Here is a 17,799-nt window from a genome sequence, read left to right as displayed (position 1 = left end):
ACAGCAACCCCCAGAACGCTCCAGGCTGGGGAAGGGGGCTGGAAGGGCCCTGGGGTGGGGGGACAGCAGCTGGGCACGGGCCCAGCTGGGCATGAGGCCATTGGCACCTGGCCTGGACCAGTCCCAGCGTGGCCACCAGCATGACCTCAGCCCCTTCTGCTGCCTCTGCTGAGGGTCCTCAAACCCTGGGGACGGTTTTGGGCCATTTGTGACCAAGAGCTGGAGGGGCTGGAGCATGTCCAGGGCTGGGAAAGGGCTGGAGAATTCCTGTGAGAGCTGGAAAGGGGCTGGAGATTTCCTGAAGGAGCTGGAGAATTCCTGAAGATGCTGGGAAGGGGCTCAGCCTGGAGCAAAGGAGGCTCAGGGGGCCCTTGTGGCTCTGCACAGCTCCTGCCAGGAGGGGACAGGCTCTGTCCCAGGAACAGGAGCAGAGGGAACGGCCTCAGGCTGGGCCAGGGCAGCTCAGGGTTGGGTTCAGCAGGGATTTCCCCATGGAAAGGCTGTTCAGGGATTGGAACTGCCCAGGGAGATTGGGAGTGCCCATCCCTGGAGGTGGCACCTGGAGGTGGCACTCAGAGCTCTGGGGACAAGGTGGGGATGGGGCTGTCCTGGCTCCCAGACACACCCAGCTGGGATGGGAACCTGGGAACATCCCACTGGGATGGGAACACAGGATCAGCCACTGGGATGGGAACCTGGGAACATCCCACTGGGATGGAAACACCTCCTGGGATGGGAACACAGGAAAACCCACCCAGGATGGGAATCCAGGAACGTTCCCTAGGATGGGAACACAGGAACATCCACCTGGGATGGGAACCTGGGAACAGCCACTGGGATGGGAACCTGGGAACATCCCACTGGGATGGAAACCAACCCAGGAACAGCAACCTGGGGATGGGAACACGGGATCAGCCACTGGGATGAGAACCTGGGAGCATCCCACTGGGATGGGAAGCAACCGAGGAACAACTCCTGGGATGGGAACATGGGACACCCCCGGGGATGGGAACCAACCCAGGATCACCCAGCTGGGATGGGAACCCAGGAAAACCCACCCAGGATGGGAGTCCAGGAACACCACTGGGATGGGAAAAAAACCCAGGAACACCATCTGGGATGGGAACCTGGGAACACCCCCGGGAAGGGAAGCCCAGGTGCTGGATGTCTCAGAGGGCTCAGTGTGACCCAGGGCTCTGCAGGAGGGGCAGGGGCAGCACGGTCACTGTGAGGTCAGAGGGGCTGTGACCACGGCTGCCTGTCAGGCAAACTGGGGCAGGAGCCATGAAATCCAGATGTGGTGCCTATTCCCAGGTATAACCCAGTGCCTGGAGCCCCCTGTCCTGCACGGGCTGGGGACTGTCACCCCCAGGGCACTCACCTGCACAGGTGAGAGCAGAGCTCTCTCACCTGCAGGCTCCCTCAGGAATGGAACAGCTCCTCCTCCACACCCCTTCTGTGGAGCCTGATTTTTCTTTCTCCCTTTCCCAGTCTGCCTCTCTGATGAAAAAGCCACCCTTGACCCCTACGCTCCCTTTAAACCCAAGGCTTGTTTATTTAAAAAGAAAATAAATAATGGAAATACCACCTGGCTTCCTCCCCTCCTGGCACGACCTCGTTGGAAAAGCCCAGAAGCAGCTGTGGAAATCAATCAAGGCTCCTTAAGGCCAGCCAAGGAACGCTGCAATTAGGATATAACGTCACTGGGCTGAGAATAAAAACCCAGAGAGGGAAGTGGGAATGAGAGCAGAGGAAAGGAGAGCAGCTTCACCCGGGGCTGACAGCGGCTTTTGGCCACCGAAAGGGAAATGAGGAGGTGAAAACGTGGCCAGGGGAGGGAGCAGAGAGCCAAACCTGCCCCTGGGGCCAGGCGGCTGCTGCTGCTGCTGCGCTCCCGGCGTGGCCACTCCTTTCTGTCGCTGGGGAGCCCAGCAGGAAATGCAGATTCTGGGATGAAATCACAAGCAGGGACAAAAACATGAAGGACCTGGAGATGTTCAGCCCCTACTGCCATCCTCTGGGCTATGAAAGATTCTTGAAGTTCTATAAATAACTAAAGCAGTGACCTGGGCTGGTCCCCGTTGCAGCTTCTCCAGGGATATTCCTGGCTCTGGGAAGCTGCAGCCGCCTCTCCCATGCTGTGGAGGAGCCTGGGCATCTTCTGGGCACCTTCTGCTGGGGTGTGAGGCTCCCTGGCAGCATTTGGGATGCTGAGAGGCAGCACAGCCCCAGCACCTCCTCATCCCACCCCCACGGGCAGTGCCACACGCGGAGAGTCACAACCTTTATTTATTTCCAGCTTTTCCCTCTCATTCCCGTGGTTACAGATATTCACAGAGTGCTGGGACAGCCCCGGGCAGGGCAGGGCACGGGGAGGTGGCAGCGGTGGCAGGACACGATGGCACGGAGGCGACACGGGGCAGGGGCAGGAGCCGTCCCCGCCCTGGCACGGGGTGGGCAGCAGCTGAGGAGCCCCGAGCTGCCAGGGGGGGCCGGGGGACACGGTGGCAGACGGTGACGCCATGCAGCAGTGACAGGCACGGGGCAGGGTCCCCTGGGAGCTGCTGCCAGCCCCGGAGGTGGCGAAGCTCTGGAGGTGGCAGGAGACATCCCCTCCCCGAGCTGGCACCCGCTCCGGAGAGCTCAGCCGCTTCCTCAGGGCCCTTCCTCCTCCTCCTCCTCCTCCTCCTCCTCACAAAATCAGGGATGTGTAACCAACGGGAACGAGGCCGGTGCTGTTTCCATGGCAGCAGCGGATCCAGTCCTCATCCACGGTGCAGAGCAGCTCCAGGACGTCCCCTTTGTGGAAGCTCAGGTGCCCTTCGGCCGTGCCCGTGTGGTCACACAGTACCCGGACTGCCCTGCACCACAAATGTCACCCCTGGGCCACAAATGTCACCCCCCAGGCCACAAATGCCACCCCTGAACCACAAATGTCACCCCTGGGCCACAAATGTCACCCCCCGGGCCACAAATGTCACCCCCTGCACCACAAATGTCACCCCTGGGCCACAAATGTCACCTCTGTGCCACAAATGTCACCCCCTGCACCACAAATGCCACCCCCTGTGCCACAAAATATCACCCCTTAAACCACAAATGTCACCCCTGTGCCACAAAATGCCACCCCTTAAACCACAAATGCCACCCCCTGCACCACAAATGCCACCCCCTGGGCCACAAATGTCACCCCTGGGCCACAAATGTCACCGCAGACTCGCCTCCCTGGGGACCCTGAGGATCCTCAGAGGCTCCCCCAGCACCCGGGGGTGGGAACTGGGGGGAAATCAGGGATTTCCTCAGGCAGAGGAGGGGTCTGTACCAGGAGCCACCTGGCACAGCTGTCCTGCCCAGGAGGGGGAGCAGAGCAGGAGGTGTGGGGACATCAGAGATGGCACAGGAGGTGTGGGGACGTCAGAGATGGCACAGGAGGTGTGGGGACATGGGGGTCAGCGAGGATGGGGAGAGGGTAGCAGCCCAACACTTTTTGGGATGGCCACGTGCCCACCCTGCCCACTTGGACAGAGCTGTTCCAACAGCTGCCATGAACCCAGCAAGCACACAAGAAAATGCCAAAAACTGTCCCCAGAACACCTGGGGAAAACATCTGCCCCAGGTGGGCAGAGGCTCAGGCTCCCCCAAAGCCCAGCAGGGGAAGGGCATCCCCGGGGGTGCAGCCATGGCTTTCCCTCCAGAGCAGTGTGCGACCCCCAGGCCGTGCCTGGGAGCTTTCCCCCAGGCAGAAGAGCCCCCCCAGCCCTGCCCAGTCCCATCCCCAGCTCTGCCCAGTGTCCTCCAGCCCTGCCCAGTGACCCCCCAGCCCTGCCCAGTCATCTCAGCCCTGCCCAGTGTCCCCGCAGTCCCATCCCAGCCCTGCCCATTTCCCCCCCAGCCTTGTCCAGTCACCCCCAGCCCTGCCCAGTCCCATCCCCAGCCCTGCCCAGTGTCCCTCCAGTCCCCCAGCCCTGCCCAGTCCCACCCCCAGTCCCCCCAGTCCCCCCAGTTCCCCCCAGTCCCCAGCCCGGCTCACCTGCGGCCCGGGGCGGGGGCGGGGGCCGGGGCCGGGGCGGGCAGGGTCCTGCCCGGCTGCTCCGGAGCGCGGCTCCCGTCGGGTGCCAGGGCCCGCAGCAGCCCGGCCAGGGCCCGGGGCCCGGGGGCCAGCCAGCGGGACGGCCTCCTGCACAGAGCACAGGAGCCCCCAGCTCTCCCCGCTGCTCCCCGCGGGTTGTCCGGCGATCCGGGAGCCCCGGGGAGCACCGAGCCCGCCCAGGAGCTGCTGCTGCCCCGCAGGGCTGAGCAAGGGGTGGCAGCAGTGCCTGGGATGTGCTCTGACCCCAGGGGAAACCCTACGAGATCCCCACGAGGCCACCACCGCGGTGAGCCAGGCACAGGGACCCTTCCTGGGCATGACTGGCACACAGGAACCCTTCCTGGGCACACACAGACCCACCCTGGGCATGACTGGGCACACAGGAACCTTCCTGAGCACACCGGGGCACACAGAAACCCTTCCTGAGCACACAGGAACCCATCCTCAGCATACCTGGGCATACACAGACCCCTCCTGGGCACACACAGACCCACCCTGGGCATGCACAGACCCACCCTGGGCATGCACAGACCCTGGGCACACACAGACCCTTCCTGGGCACACACAGACCCCTCCTGGGCATTCCTGGGCACACACAGACCCTTCCTGGGCACACACAAACCCTTCCTGGGCACAGAGGAACACACAGGAACCTTCCTGGGCACACCTGGGCACACACAGACCCCTCCTGGGCACACACAGACCCTTCCCCTTGCCTGCCCACGCTGGCTCTCACCTGGACGTGGCCGCGGCGCTGTCAGGGCTGCTGGGGAAGCTCCTGCACGCAGGGCTGGTGGCTCCGAAGAGCCAGCCCAGCCAGCTGCCCCTGCCAGCAGCGGGAGGATCGCCCCCGCCTGGCCCAGGGGCTGCTGCCGGGTTCCTGCTGCCAGGAGGCTCCGGGGGAGCAGCCAGGGGGTTCCTTCCAGCACTGGGATCCTCCAGCTTGGTGAGCGCTCCGCTTCCAGCGGGCAAGAAGAGATCTTCAGGGGAAGAGGTGCCCGAGGTGTCCGTGCTGCCGCTGGGCTTTGGGACGGAGGGCTCAGGGCCAGCTTTGGTCTGAAGGAGCTGCAGCTCCGTGCCCCTGGGCTCGCTGGACGTGGGGCACTGCCCAGCCTGGCCCGGGCTGGGCTCCCCCGCCGCCCGCAGCTTCGTCCACCACACCGAGGGGAACCGGTCCTTGCTGGGAGCGGTGTAAACCCTGGAGCTCTGGCTCAGCTGGCCCCAGCAGCCCCCGAGGCCAGCCCCAGTGCCCGCAGAGCCCTCCCGGGGCCCGGGGCCCTGCGGGGGGCTGTCAGAGCCCAGCAAGCTGCGGCCCAGCTGGTCGCCCCAGCGCAGCACCTGCTGCAAGGTTTGCTGCAGGGCAGCCCCCACCGGGGGGGCAGGCACCAGCCCACCCACGGGCGCCTGGCACCGGCCCCCCGCGCCCCCCACCCTGCCCAGAGCATCGGGGGGGGGCTCATCCTGCAGGCTGTGCCCTGCAGCAGCGCTGTGCAGCCCCAGGGACCCCCGCGCAGGGACGGGGGGACAGCCAGGGGACAGCGGGGACTCCAGCCGGCGCGACAGGGGCCGCACGTCCACGGAGAGGTGGTGGTGCTCAAAGAGCAAGTCCAGGTGGAAGGTCAGCACCGAGAGGGGCTGGATGAGCAGCAGGAGCTCGTCAGCAAGGTGGGGGAGAGGGCCTTGGCTCAGGGCAAAGAAGGCCGTGGGTGAGTAAAGCACGGAGATCACACCTGTGGGGACAGGGACGGGTGAGGCAGGCACAGAACGGCCCCTTGTCCTTGTCACATCCCCACCAAGGGCCAGCCAGGCTGTCCTCGTCACTCAGAGCACGCTCTGTGCTGAAGGTGCACCATGGAAAAGGATCCACTGTGGGAATTCCAGCCAAGCAGGGATGTATCCCAAGCCAAGAGAGGGATTTTCAGCGTGGGGAGGGAGCTCCTGGGCGCCGTGTCCTTACCTGGGCTCTTCTGCAGCTGAGATATCCACAACTCCAGCTGTTTAATGCTAAACAAGTCAAAGGAAACCCAAATTGGAGCCCCTGGGACAGCTCCAGCCCGCCGTGGCAGTGGGGCTGGCGGGGCAAACAGCACTCACTTCAGAAGGCCGAGGATGAAGGCGTGGAACTTCTGCCGGGGGCTGCTGAGCGGGGCCAGCCCGGCCACGTGCCAGCACAGGGCGTGCAGGGAGCGGCTGCCGGGGCCTGCGGGGCACAGCACAGGCATCACTGCCCTGGCACGGACACTCACTGCCCTGGCACTCACTGCCCTGGCACGGGCACTCACTGCCCTGACACTCACTGCCCTGGCACGGGCACTCACTGCCCTGACACTCACTGCCCTGGCACAGACACTCACTGCCCTGGCAGGGGCACTCACTGCCCTGGCACTCACTGCCCTGGCACGGGCACTCACTGCCCTGACACTCACTGCCCTGGCACAGACACTCACTGCCCTGGCACAGACACTCACTGCCCTGGCAGGGGCACTCACTGCCCTGGCACTCACTGCCCTGGCAGGGGCACTCACTGCCCTGGCACAGACACTCACTGCCCCGGCACAGACACTCACTGCCCTGGCACAGACACTCACTGCCCTGACACGGGCACTCACTGCCCTGGCACGGGCACTCACTGCCCTGGCACTTACTGCCCTGGCACGGGCACTCACTGCCCTGGCACAGACACTCACTGCCCGGGCACAGCACTCACTGCCCCGGCACGGGCACTCACTGCCCGGGCACAGCACTCACTGCCCTGACACTCACTGCCCTGGCACGGGCACTCACTGCCCTGGCACAGCACTCACTGCCCTGACACTCACTGCCCCGGCACAGCACTCACTGCCCTGGCAGGGGCACTCACTGCCCTGGCACGGCAGGACCCCCGGCACCTGGGCATGCCCCCGGCTGCACCCTCACCTGTCTTCACCGAGGCTTCCACCACGCTCCAGGGGGAGTTTTTCCTCTGGCCCGTGATCACGTCCTTCTGGAAGGGCTTCAGCCCGTCCTCCACCAGGGCGCAGAGCGCGGGGCACAGCGTGTGCAGCAGCAGGTAGCCCACGTCAGGGTTGAGCCGGCTGTCCCCCAGCTGGGCCTGGGGGAGCACCGGGAGAGGGGAGGCAGGGGAAGGGCAGCACCCCGCCCTGACCCCTCTGGGAGGGATGAGGGAGTCCCCAAAACCCTTCCGGCCCGGCCCAGCCCAGCTCTCACCTTCTGCACCAGGTTCCGGGCCGTGCTGAAGTGGGCGATGACCTTGTCCACGGCGGAGCTGACGGCGACCAGCAGCGCTGGGGACACGGAGAGGAGCAGAGGAGAGGAGCAGAGAAGGAGAGGAGCAGAGAAGGAGAAGAGAAGGAGAGGAGCAGAGAAGGAGAGGAGCAGAGAAGGAGAAGAGAAGGAGAGGAGCAGAGAAGGAGAGGAGCAGAGAAGGAGAAGAGAAGGAGAGGAGCAGAGAAGGAGAGGAGCAGAGAAGGGTCAGCGTGCAGGGACCCTCCGGGCACCACCTCCGGACCCTGCAGCGCCCCTGGTGCCGCGCTGGAGCCGCAGGTCGGGGTCCCTGGCCCGGTCACCTGGCGGGAGCGGGCAGGGCGGAGCCGGTGCCGGCAGCGCTGCCCGTCCCTGCCGCGCTGTCCCTGCGTGTCCTTCGCTGTCGCTGCCCCAGCCCAGGACACCGACCCGCGGGTCCCGCCGCCCCCTCCCCTCCTCTCCCGTTGTGTCCCGCTCCCGGCGGGGGCTGCGGGCAGGACTTGCCCCAACCTTTGGTTTGCTCGCCATGGGGCCCCTCCGCTCTTCCCCCGCCGGGCCCGGCGGCTCCAGCGGCGGCTCCAGCGGCGGCTCCGGGGACGAGCGGCTCGGGCCTGGCTGGAGAGAGCGGGGCCGCGGGGTCAGGCGGGGCGGCGGCTGCGGCGCTGCCCGGGCCCGGGGGAGGAGCGGGGCCGGCGGCGGGGCCCGGCTCCCTCCGGCTCATGGAGCCCAGGGCCGAAGGGCGGCGGGGCCGGGCGGGGAGGAAGCGCCGGGAGCCGCGGGGCGGAGCGGCACCGGGACAGCCCCGGCGCCTCCCGAGCAGCGCCGGGCGATGCGGGGAGACCTCCGGATCTCACCGTGCCCTGCCCGGAGTGGCACCGGGACAGCCCCGGCGCGTCCCGGGTGATGCAGGGAGACCTCCGGATCTCGCCGTGCCCGGCCCGGAGCGGCACCGGGATCGCTCCCACCGCCCGGAGATGCGCAGGTGGCCCCGCAACCCCCCCGGCAGAACCCCGGAGGGAGCCGGACTCACCCCCCGTGCGGGTCTCGTCTCCTCGCTGGGCCGCCCGTGGCACCGCGGGGTCCCCGCCGGGCCCCCCGAGCCTGCGGAGCGGGGCAGCGCCCAGCCCCTTCTCCCCTGGGGGCAGCCCCCCCGTCTCCACATCCCTGGGCTGCCCCTCCGCGATGGGCTGCAGGCTGGGCCGGGCTCTCCTTCTCGGCTGGTGGCCGTCGCTGGGTGCCAGCAGCGGTGTCCCCCCCAGGGATGCGGGGGGCACGGGGGGCACGGGCGGGTGCTGGGCCGGCTCTGCCCGCTGGCCCTTGGGCTGCCGGGCGGCACTGCGGGACCGCAGCTCCTTGAACGTGGTCACCTCTCTCTGCCTGGAGCCGGGAGGCCGGGCTGGCCCGTCCTGCTGCGGCTGGGGCTGGGGCTGGGGCCGCTCCTGGCCCGCCGTGCCCGAGAGCAGCTCGCTGCTGGGGGGCAGCTCCGTGTCAGGCGAGAACACGATGAGCCAGTCACTGCGATCAACCCTGGCCTGGGCCAGCGTGGGCCCAGCCGCGTTCCTCTTCCTCCTCTGGGCCAGCTCGTGGAAGGAGGTGATGGTCTTGGTGGCCGCGTCTCTGCACAGCTCGCCCGGGCCGGCCTGGGGCTGCTCGGCTCTGTGCGCGTTCAGGACCTGCAGCCGCCGCCGGGGCCGGGGGGGCACGGGCGGGGGGAGCCCCCCGGGCCGGGGCCGCGGCTGCGGAGCGCTGCTCGGGATGGCGGCATCCCGCCGCTCCGGCACGGGCGGCGGAGCGGGGGGCGCGGCGTCGGGCTCGGGGAGGGGGTTGCAGTTGGGGTCGAGGTCGGCGCAGGGGCCGGTGGTCTCCGGTGCTGCGGTGCCGGGAGAGAGCTCGTCGCAGTGGGAATCGAGCGAGTTGTTGCTGCAGAGGCTGTCTGGGCTCTTGCTGGCCGCCGCCGTGGCTCTCAGGGGCACCGGGGAGTTGTGGTTGGCATCTCTCCCGTGGCACGTCCTGTGCTGGTCAGCCAGAGCTTCCCCATCAGCCAGAGCCTTTCCATCAGCCAGAGCTTCCCCATCAGCCAGAGATTCCTCATCAGCCCGGTCCTCTCCATCAGCCAGAGCGTCTCCATCAGCCAGGGCCTCTCCATGCCAGGCGTTTTCTGTGGCAATGACGTTCAGCTGCTTGTCAGGGGACTGGGACTCTGCTCTGGCGAACTCCTTGCAGTACACCGAGACCGGGGAGTCATCCAAGCTGAAATCCGAGCAGCTACTGACAGAGGAGGAGGAGGAGGAGGAGGAAGAAGCCAGATCACAAGGGGGATCACAAGGGGAAGCCGCCTCCTCCTCGTCTCCGCTGTGCAGGCAGGGGAAATCCTCTTGGTTCTGCAGCCCCAGCGGCTCCGGCTCGGCGGGGTGGGACTGGCAGCAGCGGCATTTCACCGAGGCGTTGTTGGAATTGGCATCCACCGGCTCCCGGTTCTCCGGGCACTGCGTGCAGCCCGTCTGCTCTCCCGCAGCCGTGGAGCCGTCCTGCAGCTCGGGGTGCCGGGAGAGGTGCAGCCCCAGCGAGATGTGCTGCAGGTGGATGTGGTTGAGGTTGCACAGGAGGCCTTTCTTTGGAGCCAGCATGGTGCTGCCTCGCGGGAAGCGCTGGGGCTCCCAGGAGAGGCCAGCAGCTCCTCTCTTCACACCATCCAGCTCCCTGCAAGCACCAAACACCTCCGGGTCAGGGCGGAGCACAGCGGGACAAACCCGGAGAGAGGCACAGCCGGGGGAAGAGGGGCGGCAGTGACCTTGCAGCGGGGTTAGAGAAGGGGATGTGGCCCGAGGGAGGGGCCCCGCAGCTTCCTGCCGGGCTTGGGGCTCTGCGGCCGGGCAGGGGCTGAGGGCAGCCGCTGGTCCCTGGAGCACGGCCTGGGAGGGTCCCGGGAAGCTGCTCCGGGGCTGGATTCCCTCCGGAGGGGCGGCAGCATCTCGGGGATGCCGTCAAGGAGAAAACGCCCTTGGAGCCTCGTCGAGGCGGGGCGGGGTGAGGGGGGGATGCTGTCCTGGCTGCGGGCGGTGGCACCACGGGTGCTCAGGGAGCGGGGCTTGGCCGGGAGCCCCCGGCCCTGGGAATGCTGCAGAACCGGCACCGCACCCCCGGGCCCGGCTGTACCGGGGGGGAGCCCCGGCCCCGGGCGCCTGCTGGAGGCTCCGGGCAGCGGAGAGCACGGGAGGGCGGCTCCGAGCATCCGCCAGCACCGAGCATCTGTCAGTACCGAGCATCCGTCAGTACCGAGCATCCGCCAGCACCGAGCATCTGTCAGTACCGAGCATCATCCAGTACTGAGCATCCGCCAGTACCGAGCATCCCCCGGCCCTGAGCATCTGCAAGCTCAAAGCATCCTCCAGCCCTGAGCATTCCCCAGGCCCCGAGCATTATCCAGCCCCGAGCATCCACCCGCACCGAGCATCTCCGGGCTCTGAGCATCATCCAGTACCGAGCATCCCCCAGCCCTGAGCATCCGCCAGCACCGAGCATCTGCCAGCACCGAGCATCCGCCAGCACCGAGCATCTGCAAGCTCAAAGCATCCTCCAGCCCTGAGCATTCCCCAGGCCCCGAGCATCCACCCGCACCGAGCATCTCCGGGCTCTGAGCATCATCCAGCCCCGAGCGTCCTCCATCCCCGAGCATCTCCGGGCTCTGAGCATCATCCAGCCCCGAGCATCCTCCCGTTCCGAGCATCCCCCGGCCCCAGGGCGAGCACCGGCGGCCCGGCCGCCGCACCGGCGCTCCTGGGCGCGGCTCTCCCCATCCCCCGCAGCCCCCATCCCCTTCCCCGTGCCCCGCTCACCTCGGCGCTGCGGCGGCGAATGCGGCTGCGGGAGGCAGGCAGGGAGGGAGGAGCCGCCCGGTCCCGCCCCAGCGGCGGCAGGGGCGGTGCTGCGGGCACCCCCAGCCCGGGGGGCACCGGGGCGGTACCGGCATCCCCTCCCCGCCATCCAGCCCCCAGACAACAGCAGGCAGCGCCGCAAATACAATAATTTATGTTTATTGACACACGGCCGGGGGGGAGATGGCTGAACCCCCCCCCGACCATCCCATCGCGCCCTCTCCAGGGCAGGGAGCAGCTCCAGCCCCTGCCCGGCCCCTCCATCACTTCTGCCGCTTGTAGATCTTCTGGGCCAGGTCCAGGAAGATGTCCCTGGGCAGGCGCCGGGCGTGCTTGCCGATCAGCTCCTGCAGGCGCCGGTAGCTGCTCTCCTCGTAGTCCCGGAACGCCGCGGGCATGCCCAGCGCATCGTAGAGCTCCTTCACCTTCGCCACCTTCTGGGGCTCCTTGCAGCCGTAATTCTCCTGAGAAAAAACCCTGGGGTGAGTCAGGGCCCATCCCAGCGCACGGGCCAGGAGCTTTGTTCTCTCTCTTTGTTCCTATGATATTAGCAAAAATCTTTTTGCTAGGATTTTTTTCTCTTGGGAAGATGAGAAGCTTCACAGGAAAAGAAGAACAATATTATCTGATGACTTCTCCTTGTGCTTTGCTGCTTTGGAATGTGGCAGGTGAACCTTTGATTGGTTCCAGGTGAATTGTTTTTACTTCATGACCAAACCCAGTCCAGCTGTGTCAGACTCTCTGGTCTGTCACAGGTTTTTATTATTCATCCTTTTTTTAGCCTTCTGATGTATTCCTTATTTTTTAATATAATTTATTTTAACATAATATCATAATATCCCTACGAAATATGGAGTCAGACTCATTTCTTCCCTCGTCCTGGGACCCTCACAAAAACACCCCAACACTTTTCTTTCTTCTCACCCTCCTCCTCCCAGCCAGGTGACAGCTCCTGGCCCTCCAGGTGCACACCCAGCTCTGTCAAGCTCCACACTGCACTCACCTCAGAAAGAGAAGATTCCCTTTAACATCTGGAGCCCCCTGTGCTCCTTGGGAAGGGCAGGAGTGTGACAGTGCAGGGAAGGGAGCAGCTCAGGGCTGCCTTACCTGCAGGATGTGCCTCTGCTCCGGCGTGGCCCTGCGCAGACACTGCACCACCAGCCAGCTGCACTTGTTGTCCTGGATGTCAGTGCCAACCTTCCCTGTCACGGCTGGGTCCCCGTAGCAGTCCAGGAAATCGTCCTGTGTGCCAATGCCACGGCCTGAGTGCCACAGGCAGCCCCTGGCTGTTCTACCAGCTCCTTTGAGCCGAGTCCCATGAGCTTTTGGAGGTTTAGAACACACCCAAGAGAGCTCAGCTGCCTCTGGAGGCATAAAAACCAGCAGGATGGCTTCTGGTGTGGTGTTGGAAACAAAAAGGTTTCATAAAAGGCAAAATAACAACCAGAAAAACTGATCCAGGTGCAAGAGGCTTTCCTGCCCCTGGTGAAACACCTCACAAAAGCAATTAGTTTCTTTGTTCACTTCTTTTCTAAAGAAATATTTTCTAAATAAATCTAATAAAATTGCCTGAGACCTTCTGGCTTCTGTCTAATTAGCTATCCTTAAGTCTGAAATCCCCAAAGTTTTATGAAGTGGCTTTTCACTCAATCAATGGAAGAAACTTCGGAGTTTCTTTCCTTTTTAGGAGGACAAAGGATAGTTTTGTCACCTCATCAACAGGAGGCACATTCCTACAGCTCACAAGCAGCCGGGGCCTGAGACAGCTCCTACCTGGATCTGGAAGAACTCTCCCATCTCCAGCAGGATGGCTTTGGCGTCCTCGTGCTCCTCCTTGCCATCAATGCCTGCCTGAGGGGAGGGGAGAAGTAACAGGGATGAAAAAGGCTTCCAGGACCTGGAAAAAAGCCCTCCAGGACCTGGGGAGAAAGCCCTCCAAGACCAGGGAAAAGGTAAAGCCTTCCAGGACCAGAAAAGGGATAAAGCCTCCCAGGGCCAGGGCTAAAATAAAGCCTTGCAGGACCAGAAATGGGATCAAGCCTTGCAGGACCTTGGCATAAAGCCTTCCAGGAGCTGGGGCTAAAGTAAAGCCTTCCAGGACCAGAAATGGGATAAATCCTTCCAGGACCTGGGAAAAAGTAAAGCCTTCCAGGACCTGGGGCTAAATCCTTCCAGGACCTGCAGATAAAGTAAAGCCTTCCAGGACCAGGAATGGGATAAATCCCTCCAGGACCTGGGCCTAAAGTAAAGCCTTCCAGGGCCAGGGAAAAGGTAAAGCCTTCCAGGACCAGAAAAGGGACAAAGCCTCCCAGGGCCAGGGCTAAAATAAAGCCTTGCAGGACCAGAAAAGGGATAAAGCCTTCCAGGACCTGGGGTTAAATCTTCCAGGACCAGGGACAAAGTAAAGCCTTCCAGGAGCTGGGGATCAAACCTTCCAGAACCAGAAATGGGATAAATCCTTCCAGGACCAGGGAAAAAGTAAATCCTTCCACCACCAGGGGATGGAGCCTTCCAGGACCTGGGGATGGAGCCTTCCAGGACCTGTCCCCGGCCAGGCTGGCAGCAGGTGAGGCCCCTCCCAGCACTCACCATGTACATGGCTGCAGCCACGGGCAGGTAGAAGGAGTAGAACGCTGTCTTGTACTTCACAATGGCCTTGTACCTGTGCCAGGGGAACCAGGCTGAGCCCGGGGGGCAGGGGCTGCAGGGCACCCCAAAAACCACCCCCAGGTCACCCTCCTCAGGGCACCCCAAAAACCAGCCCCAGGGGGGGCAGGGGCTGCAGGGCACCCCAAAAAACCAACCCCCAGGGGGAGCAGGGGCTGCAGGGCACCCCAAAACCCAGCCCCAGGCCACCCTCCTCAGGGCACCCCAAAAACCAGCCCCAAGGCTAAGTCTCTGCAGGGCACCCCAAAAACCAGCCCCAGGGGGAGCAGGGGCTGCAGGGCACCCCAAAACCAGCCCCAGGGCCACCCTCTGCAGGGTAGGGACTGAAGGGCACCCCAAAAACCAGCCCCAAGGCCATCCTTTCCAATGTAGGGACTGGAGGGCAGCCCAAAAACCAATCCCAGGCTGAGTCTCTGCAGGGCACCCCACAAACCAGCCCCAAGGTGACACTCTGCAGGGCAGGGATGGAGGGCACCCCAAAAGCAGCCCCAGGCTGTCTGTGCAGGGCACCCCAAAAGCAGCCCCGGCTCTGCCCCCGTACCGCTCCTCGCTGAACCTGCTCAGGTCCACCTGGGAAACGGGAGCAGTGATGAGGTCCAGAGTCTGGCCCAGCTCGGTCTGGTAGCCTGTCTGCAGGGGAAAGAAAGGATCTGTGACCTGCTGCAGCTTTTCTGTGCTCAGAGGGGTTGTAAAAAACAAAGAGGAGGGTGTGTTGCATGGGGAGAATAAGATACAGGGTGATGGTGATCACTGATTTTGATATTGGGAAGGAATTTTGGCTGGCAGGGTGTGAGGCCCTGGCACAGGTACCAGAGCAGCTGTGGCTGCCCCTGGATCCCTGGCAGTGCCCAAGGCCAGGCTGGACAGGGCTGGGAGCACCTGGGATAGGGGAAGGACTGGAGCCAGGCTGGGAATGTTCAGCCTGGGTGGGACCTCAGACCCTGCAGGGCCTGAAGGGGCTCCAGGGAAGCTGGAGAGGGACTGCTCATCAGGAACTGGAGTGACAGGACAACAGGAAGGGGTTCAGACTGGAAAAGGGGAAATTTAGGATGGATATATGGGGGAAATTCCTTCCTGTGAGGGTGTGAGGCCCTGGCACAGAGAAGCTGTGGCTGCCCCATGATCCCTGGAAGTGTCCAGGCCAGGTTGGAGAGAGCTTGGAGCAGCCTGGGACAGTGCCATGGCAGCAGGGTGGAACAAAATGATCTTGAAGGTCCCATCCAGCCCAAAGCAGCCTGTGACTCCACACTTCACTCACCCAGCCCTCCAGGAACATCCCAACCCCTCAGTGCAGAGCCCAAATCCTGCTTCAGCTCCCCTGCCTCTAAAGGCAGGGCGTGCCCAGGAACATCAGGAACACCTCAGAAAACATGCCCAGAGCCCCCGAACTCAGCAAGGCTCGGGGAGGCAGGCTCACCTGCAGGAAGAGCTCCAGCAGGTGCAGGTAGTAGGGCTGCTGCCCGCAGTACCTCCGGAGCAGCCGGTACACCGAGGACTCCAGCAGGAAAGAGTCATTGACGGCGTCCAGCCCGATGCCCTCCTGCAGCAGCGAGGCACGGGGGTGTCCCCAAAGGCTCCTGCCCCCCGGGGACACCCCCCAGCCGCCAGCACCCCCTCACCTTCTTGTACCAGCAGAGCTGCCCCCGGCGGGTCAGCGACGCGTCCATGATGTCGTCGGCCACCAGGAAAAAGGCCTGGAACTGCGGGGGGCTGCCTGAGGGACGGGGGGACCCCCGGGCTCCCAGACCCAGAGGTTCCCATGCCCCGAGGGGCCCCTTCCCAGAGAGGGTCCCAGCCCCGGGGGGTCCCAGCCCCAGGGGGGGGTCCCAACCTCCAGGGGCTGGGGGTCCCGTGCCCACAGAAGGGGTCTCATGCCCCACAGCTCCCATCTCCAGGGGGGGTCCCATCCCATGGGGATCCCATCCTCCCGGGGCTAAGGGTCCCACGCCCACAGAGGGGGTCCCCATACCCAGAGGGTCCTATCCCCCACAGGTCCCATCCTCCAGGGAGGGTCGGGGGGAGGGGGGTCCCACTCTCAGGGGAGGTCCCATCCCCCAAGGGTTCCATCCCCATGGCGTCCCACCCCCGAGGGTCCCATCCTCCAGGGCGGGAGTCCTACCCTCAGGGTGGGACAAGGGGGGGTCCCACTCTTAGGGGGATCCCGGCCCCAGGGTGGGGGGTCCCGGCCCCGGGTGAGGAGGGGGTCCCGGCCCCCGGGTGAGGAGGGGGTCCCGGCCCCGGGTGAGGAGGGGGTCCCGGCCCCGGGTGAGGAGGGGGTCCCGGCCCCGGGTGAGGAGGGGGTCCCGCTTCTCACCAGCTCGATGCACCAGCCCACGGCCAGCGCTCGGCGGAGGCTCTCCGGGTCCTGCCGCTCGGGCTCCACCAGCCGCCGGAACGCGGCCACCACCGTCAGCCCCCGGTTGCACTTCCCGCCCGGAGCGTTGTACTCCAGCACCTGCGGGAGCGCAGCCCGGTGAGCAGCCCTGACCCTTCCCTCTCCCAAGCCCCGGTCCCGCCGGCCCCTTCCCGTTCTCACCTGCTTCACCCGCGCCACGGCGTCTCCCACCTCCGCGTGGCCCAGCATGTCCTCCGTCAGGTCGCGGACGATCTGCGGGAAGAAGGCGGCGAACTCCTGGCGCTCGGCCGCCGCCCGGGCCCCGCCGCCATCGCCGCTCATGCTGCCGCCTCTCCCGGCCCCGCCGCCGCCTCACGGCCCCTCAGCGCCCCGGCCCCGCCCCCGCCCCGCCCCCCGCGCGGGGCACGCCGGGACGCGCAGTCCCGAGGCGCGGGTGCGGCCGCTGTTACGCGCGCCGCTGGACTACAACTCCCAGTGTGCCCCGCGCACGGGGGCGGGCCGGCGGGCGGGCGGCTGGAGCAGCGCCCATTGGCCCGTTTTATCGCGCGAGGATGAGCCCAAGGCGGTTGAGCCAATAGAAGCGCGGCGGGGGCGGGAGCGAGCCCGGTGATTGGTGGAGAGGGGGAATGGAGCGAGTGCCCGGCGTGGCGCGGGGGCGTGGTGAGCGTATGGGCGTGGCCTTGGGGCGTGGCTTGGGGCGGGGCGTGCCCGGTGACCGGGAGCGGAACGGGGGCGCGGGACCCGGCCGGGGACAGCTCTGGAACCGGGCAGAACGGGGCCGTGCGGGCCGGTGTGGGGCGGAACGGGGCTGTGCGGGCCGGTGTGGGGTGCCGGGCGGCCTGTGGGCTGCAGGGCGGCTGTGGGGCGCTGGGCAGGTGTGGTACAGCGCAGGTGTGGGGTGCAGCGCCAGGTGTGGGGTACACAGCAGTTATAGGGTGGAGGATAGTTATGGGGTACAGAGCACTTATGGGGTGCAGAGCGGTTATGGGGTGAAGGGCGGGTGTGGGGTGTGCTGCAGACTCTGTGGGTGCACAGCAGTTTGTTTTGGGGTGCAGAGCCGGTGTGGGTGCTGTGCAGGGCAGTTTTGGGGTGCAGTGCCGAGGTGGGTGTAGGGCAGTTTTGGTGCACAGAGCAGTTTCGGGGTGCAGAGCCGGGCTGGGTGCTGTGCAGTTTTGGGGTGCAGGGCAGTTTTGGGGTGCAGGGCAGTTTCGGGGTGCAGAGCCGGGCTGGGTGCTGTGCAGGGCAGTTTTGGGGTGCAGGGCAGTTTCGGGGTGCAGAGCCGGGCTGGGTGCTGTGCAGGGCAGTGTTGGGGTGCAGGGCAGTTTTGGGGCGCAGAGCCGGGCTAGGTGCAGGGCAGTTTTGGGGTGCAGGGCAGTTTTGGGGCGCAGAGCCGGGCTGGGTGCAGGGCAGTTTTGGGGTGCAGGGCAGTTTTGGGGCGCAGAGCCGGGCTGGGTGCAGGGCAGTTTTGGGGTGCAGGGCAGTTTCGGGGTGCAGAGCCGGGCTGGGTGCTGTGCAGGGCAGTTTTGGGGTGCAGGGCAGTTTCGGGGTGCAGAGCCGGGCTGGGTGCT

General features: G+C 65.4%; 2 protein-coding genes across 4 annotated transcripts; both read right to left on the bottom strand.

Annotated features, from left to right (window-relative positions):
- Positions 1-2,271: 2,271 nt before the first annotated feature.
- RUSC1 (RUN and SH3 domain containing 1) lies at positions 2,272-11,316 on the bottom strand. Of its 3 annotated transcripts, none has more exons than XM_064401552.1 (10): positions 11,170-11,316; positions 8,364-10,033; positions 7,844-7,948; positions 7,298-7,374; positions 7,007-7,181; positions 6,185-6,290; positions 6,048-6,094; positions 4,827-5,820; positions 4,031-4,177; positions 2,272-2,881 (listed from the first exon to the last, which is right to left on the bottom strand). In XM_064401552.1, exons 1-10 carry the CDS (start codon positions 11,301-11,303, stop codon positions 2,812-2,814), a joined length of 3,525 nt encoding a protein of 1,174 aa, XP_064257622.1. In that variant the 5' UTR covers positions 11,304-11,316; the 3' UTR covers positions 2,272-2,811. The 3 variants fall into 3 exon arrangements, with proteins under 3 accessions (XP_064257622.1, XP_064257621.1, XP_064257623.1); XM_064401551.1 differs by having other exon boundaries at positions 2,272-2,861; XM_064401553.1 differs by lacking the exon at positions 11,170-11,316 and adding an exon at positions 10,952-11,069 and having other exon boundaries at positions 2,272-2,861.
- Positions 11,317-11,351: 35 nt separating this feature from the next.
- Positions 11,352-16,605, bottom strand: FDPS (farnesyl diphosphate synthase). The gene is made up of 9 exons (XM_064401554.1): positions 16,412-16,605; positions 16,190-16,330; positions 15,495-15,575; positions 15,293-15,415; positions 14,417-14,505; positions 13,798-13,870; positions 12,982-13,059; positions 12,316-12,450; positions 11,352-11,672 (listed from the first exon to the last, which is right to left on the bottom strand). Exons 1-9 carry the CDS (start codon positions 16,550-16,552, stop codon positions 11,472-11,474), a joined length of 1,062 nt encoding a protein of 353 aa, XP_064257624.1. The 5' UTR covers positions 16,553-16,605; the 3' UTR covers positions 11,352-11,471.
- Between the last annotated feature and the right edge of the window lie 1,194 nt (positions 16,606-17,799).

Source organism: Passer domesticus, chromosome 32 (genome assembly GCF_036417665.1).
Source record: "Passer domesticus isolate bPasDom1 chromosome 32, bPasDom1.hap1, whole genome shotgun sequence".
In the NCBI taxonomy this organism is placed as follows: Eukaryota; Metazoa; Chordata; class Aves; order Passeriformes; family Passeridae; genus Passer; species Passer domesticus.
The sequence above is the reverse complement of the archived record's forward strand: the minus strand, read 5'-3'. Positions and strand labels throughout refer to the sequence as shown.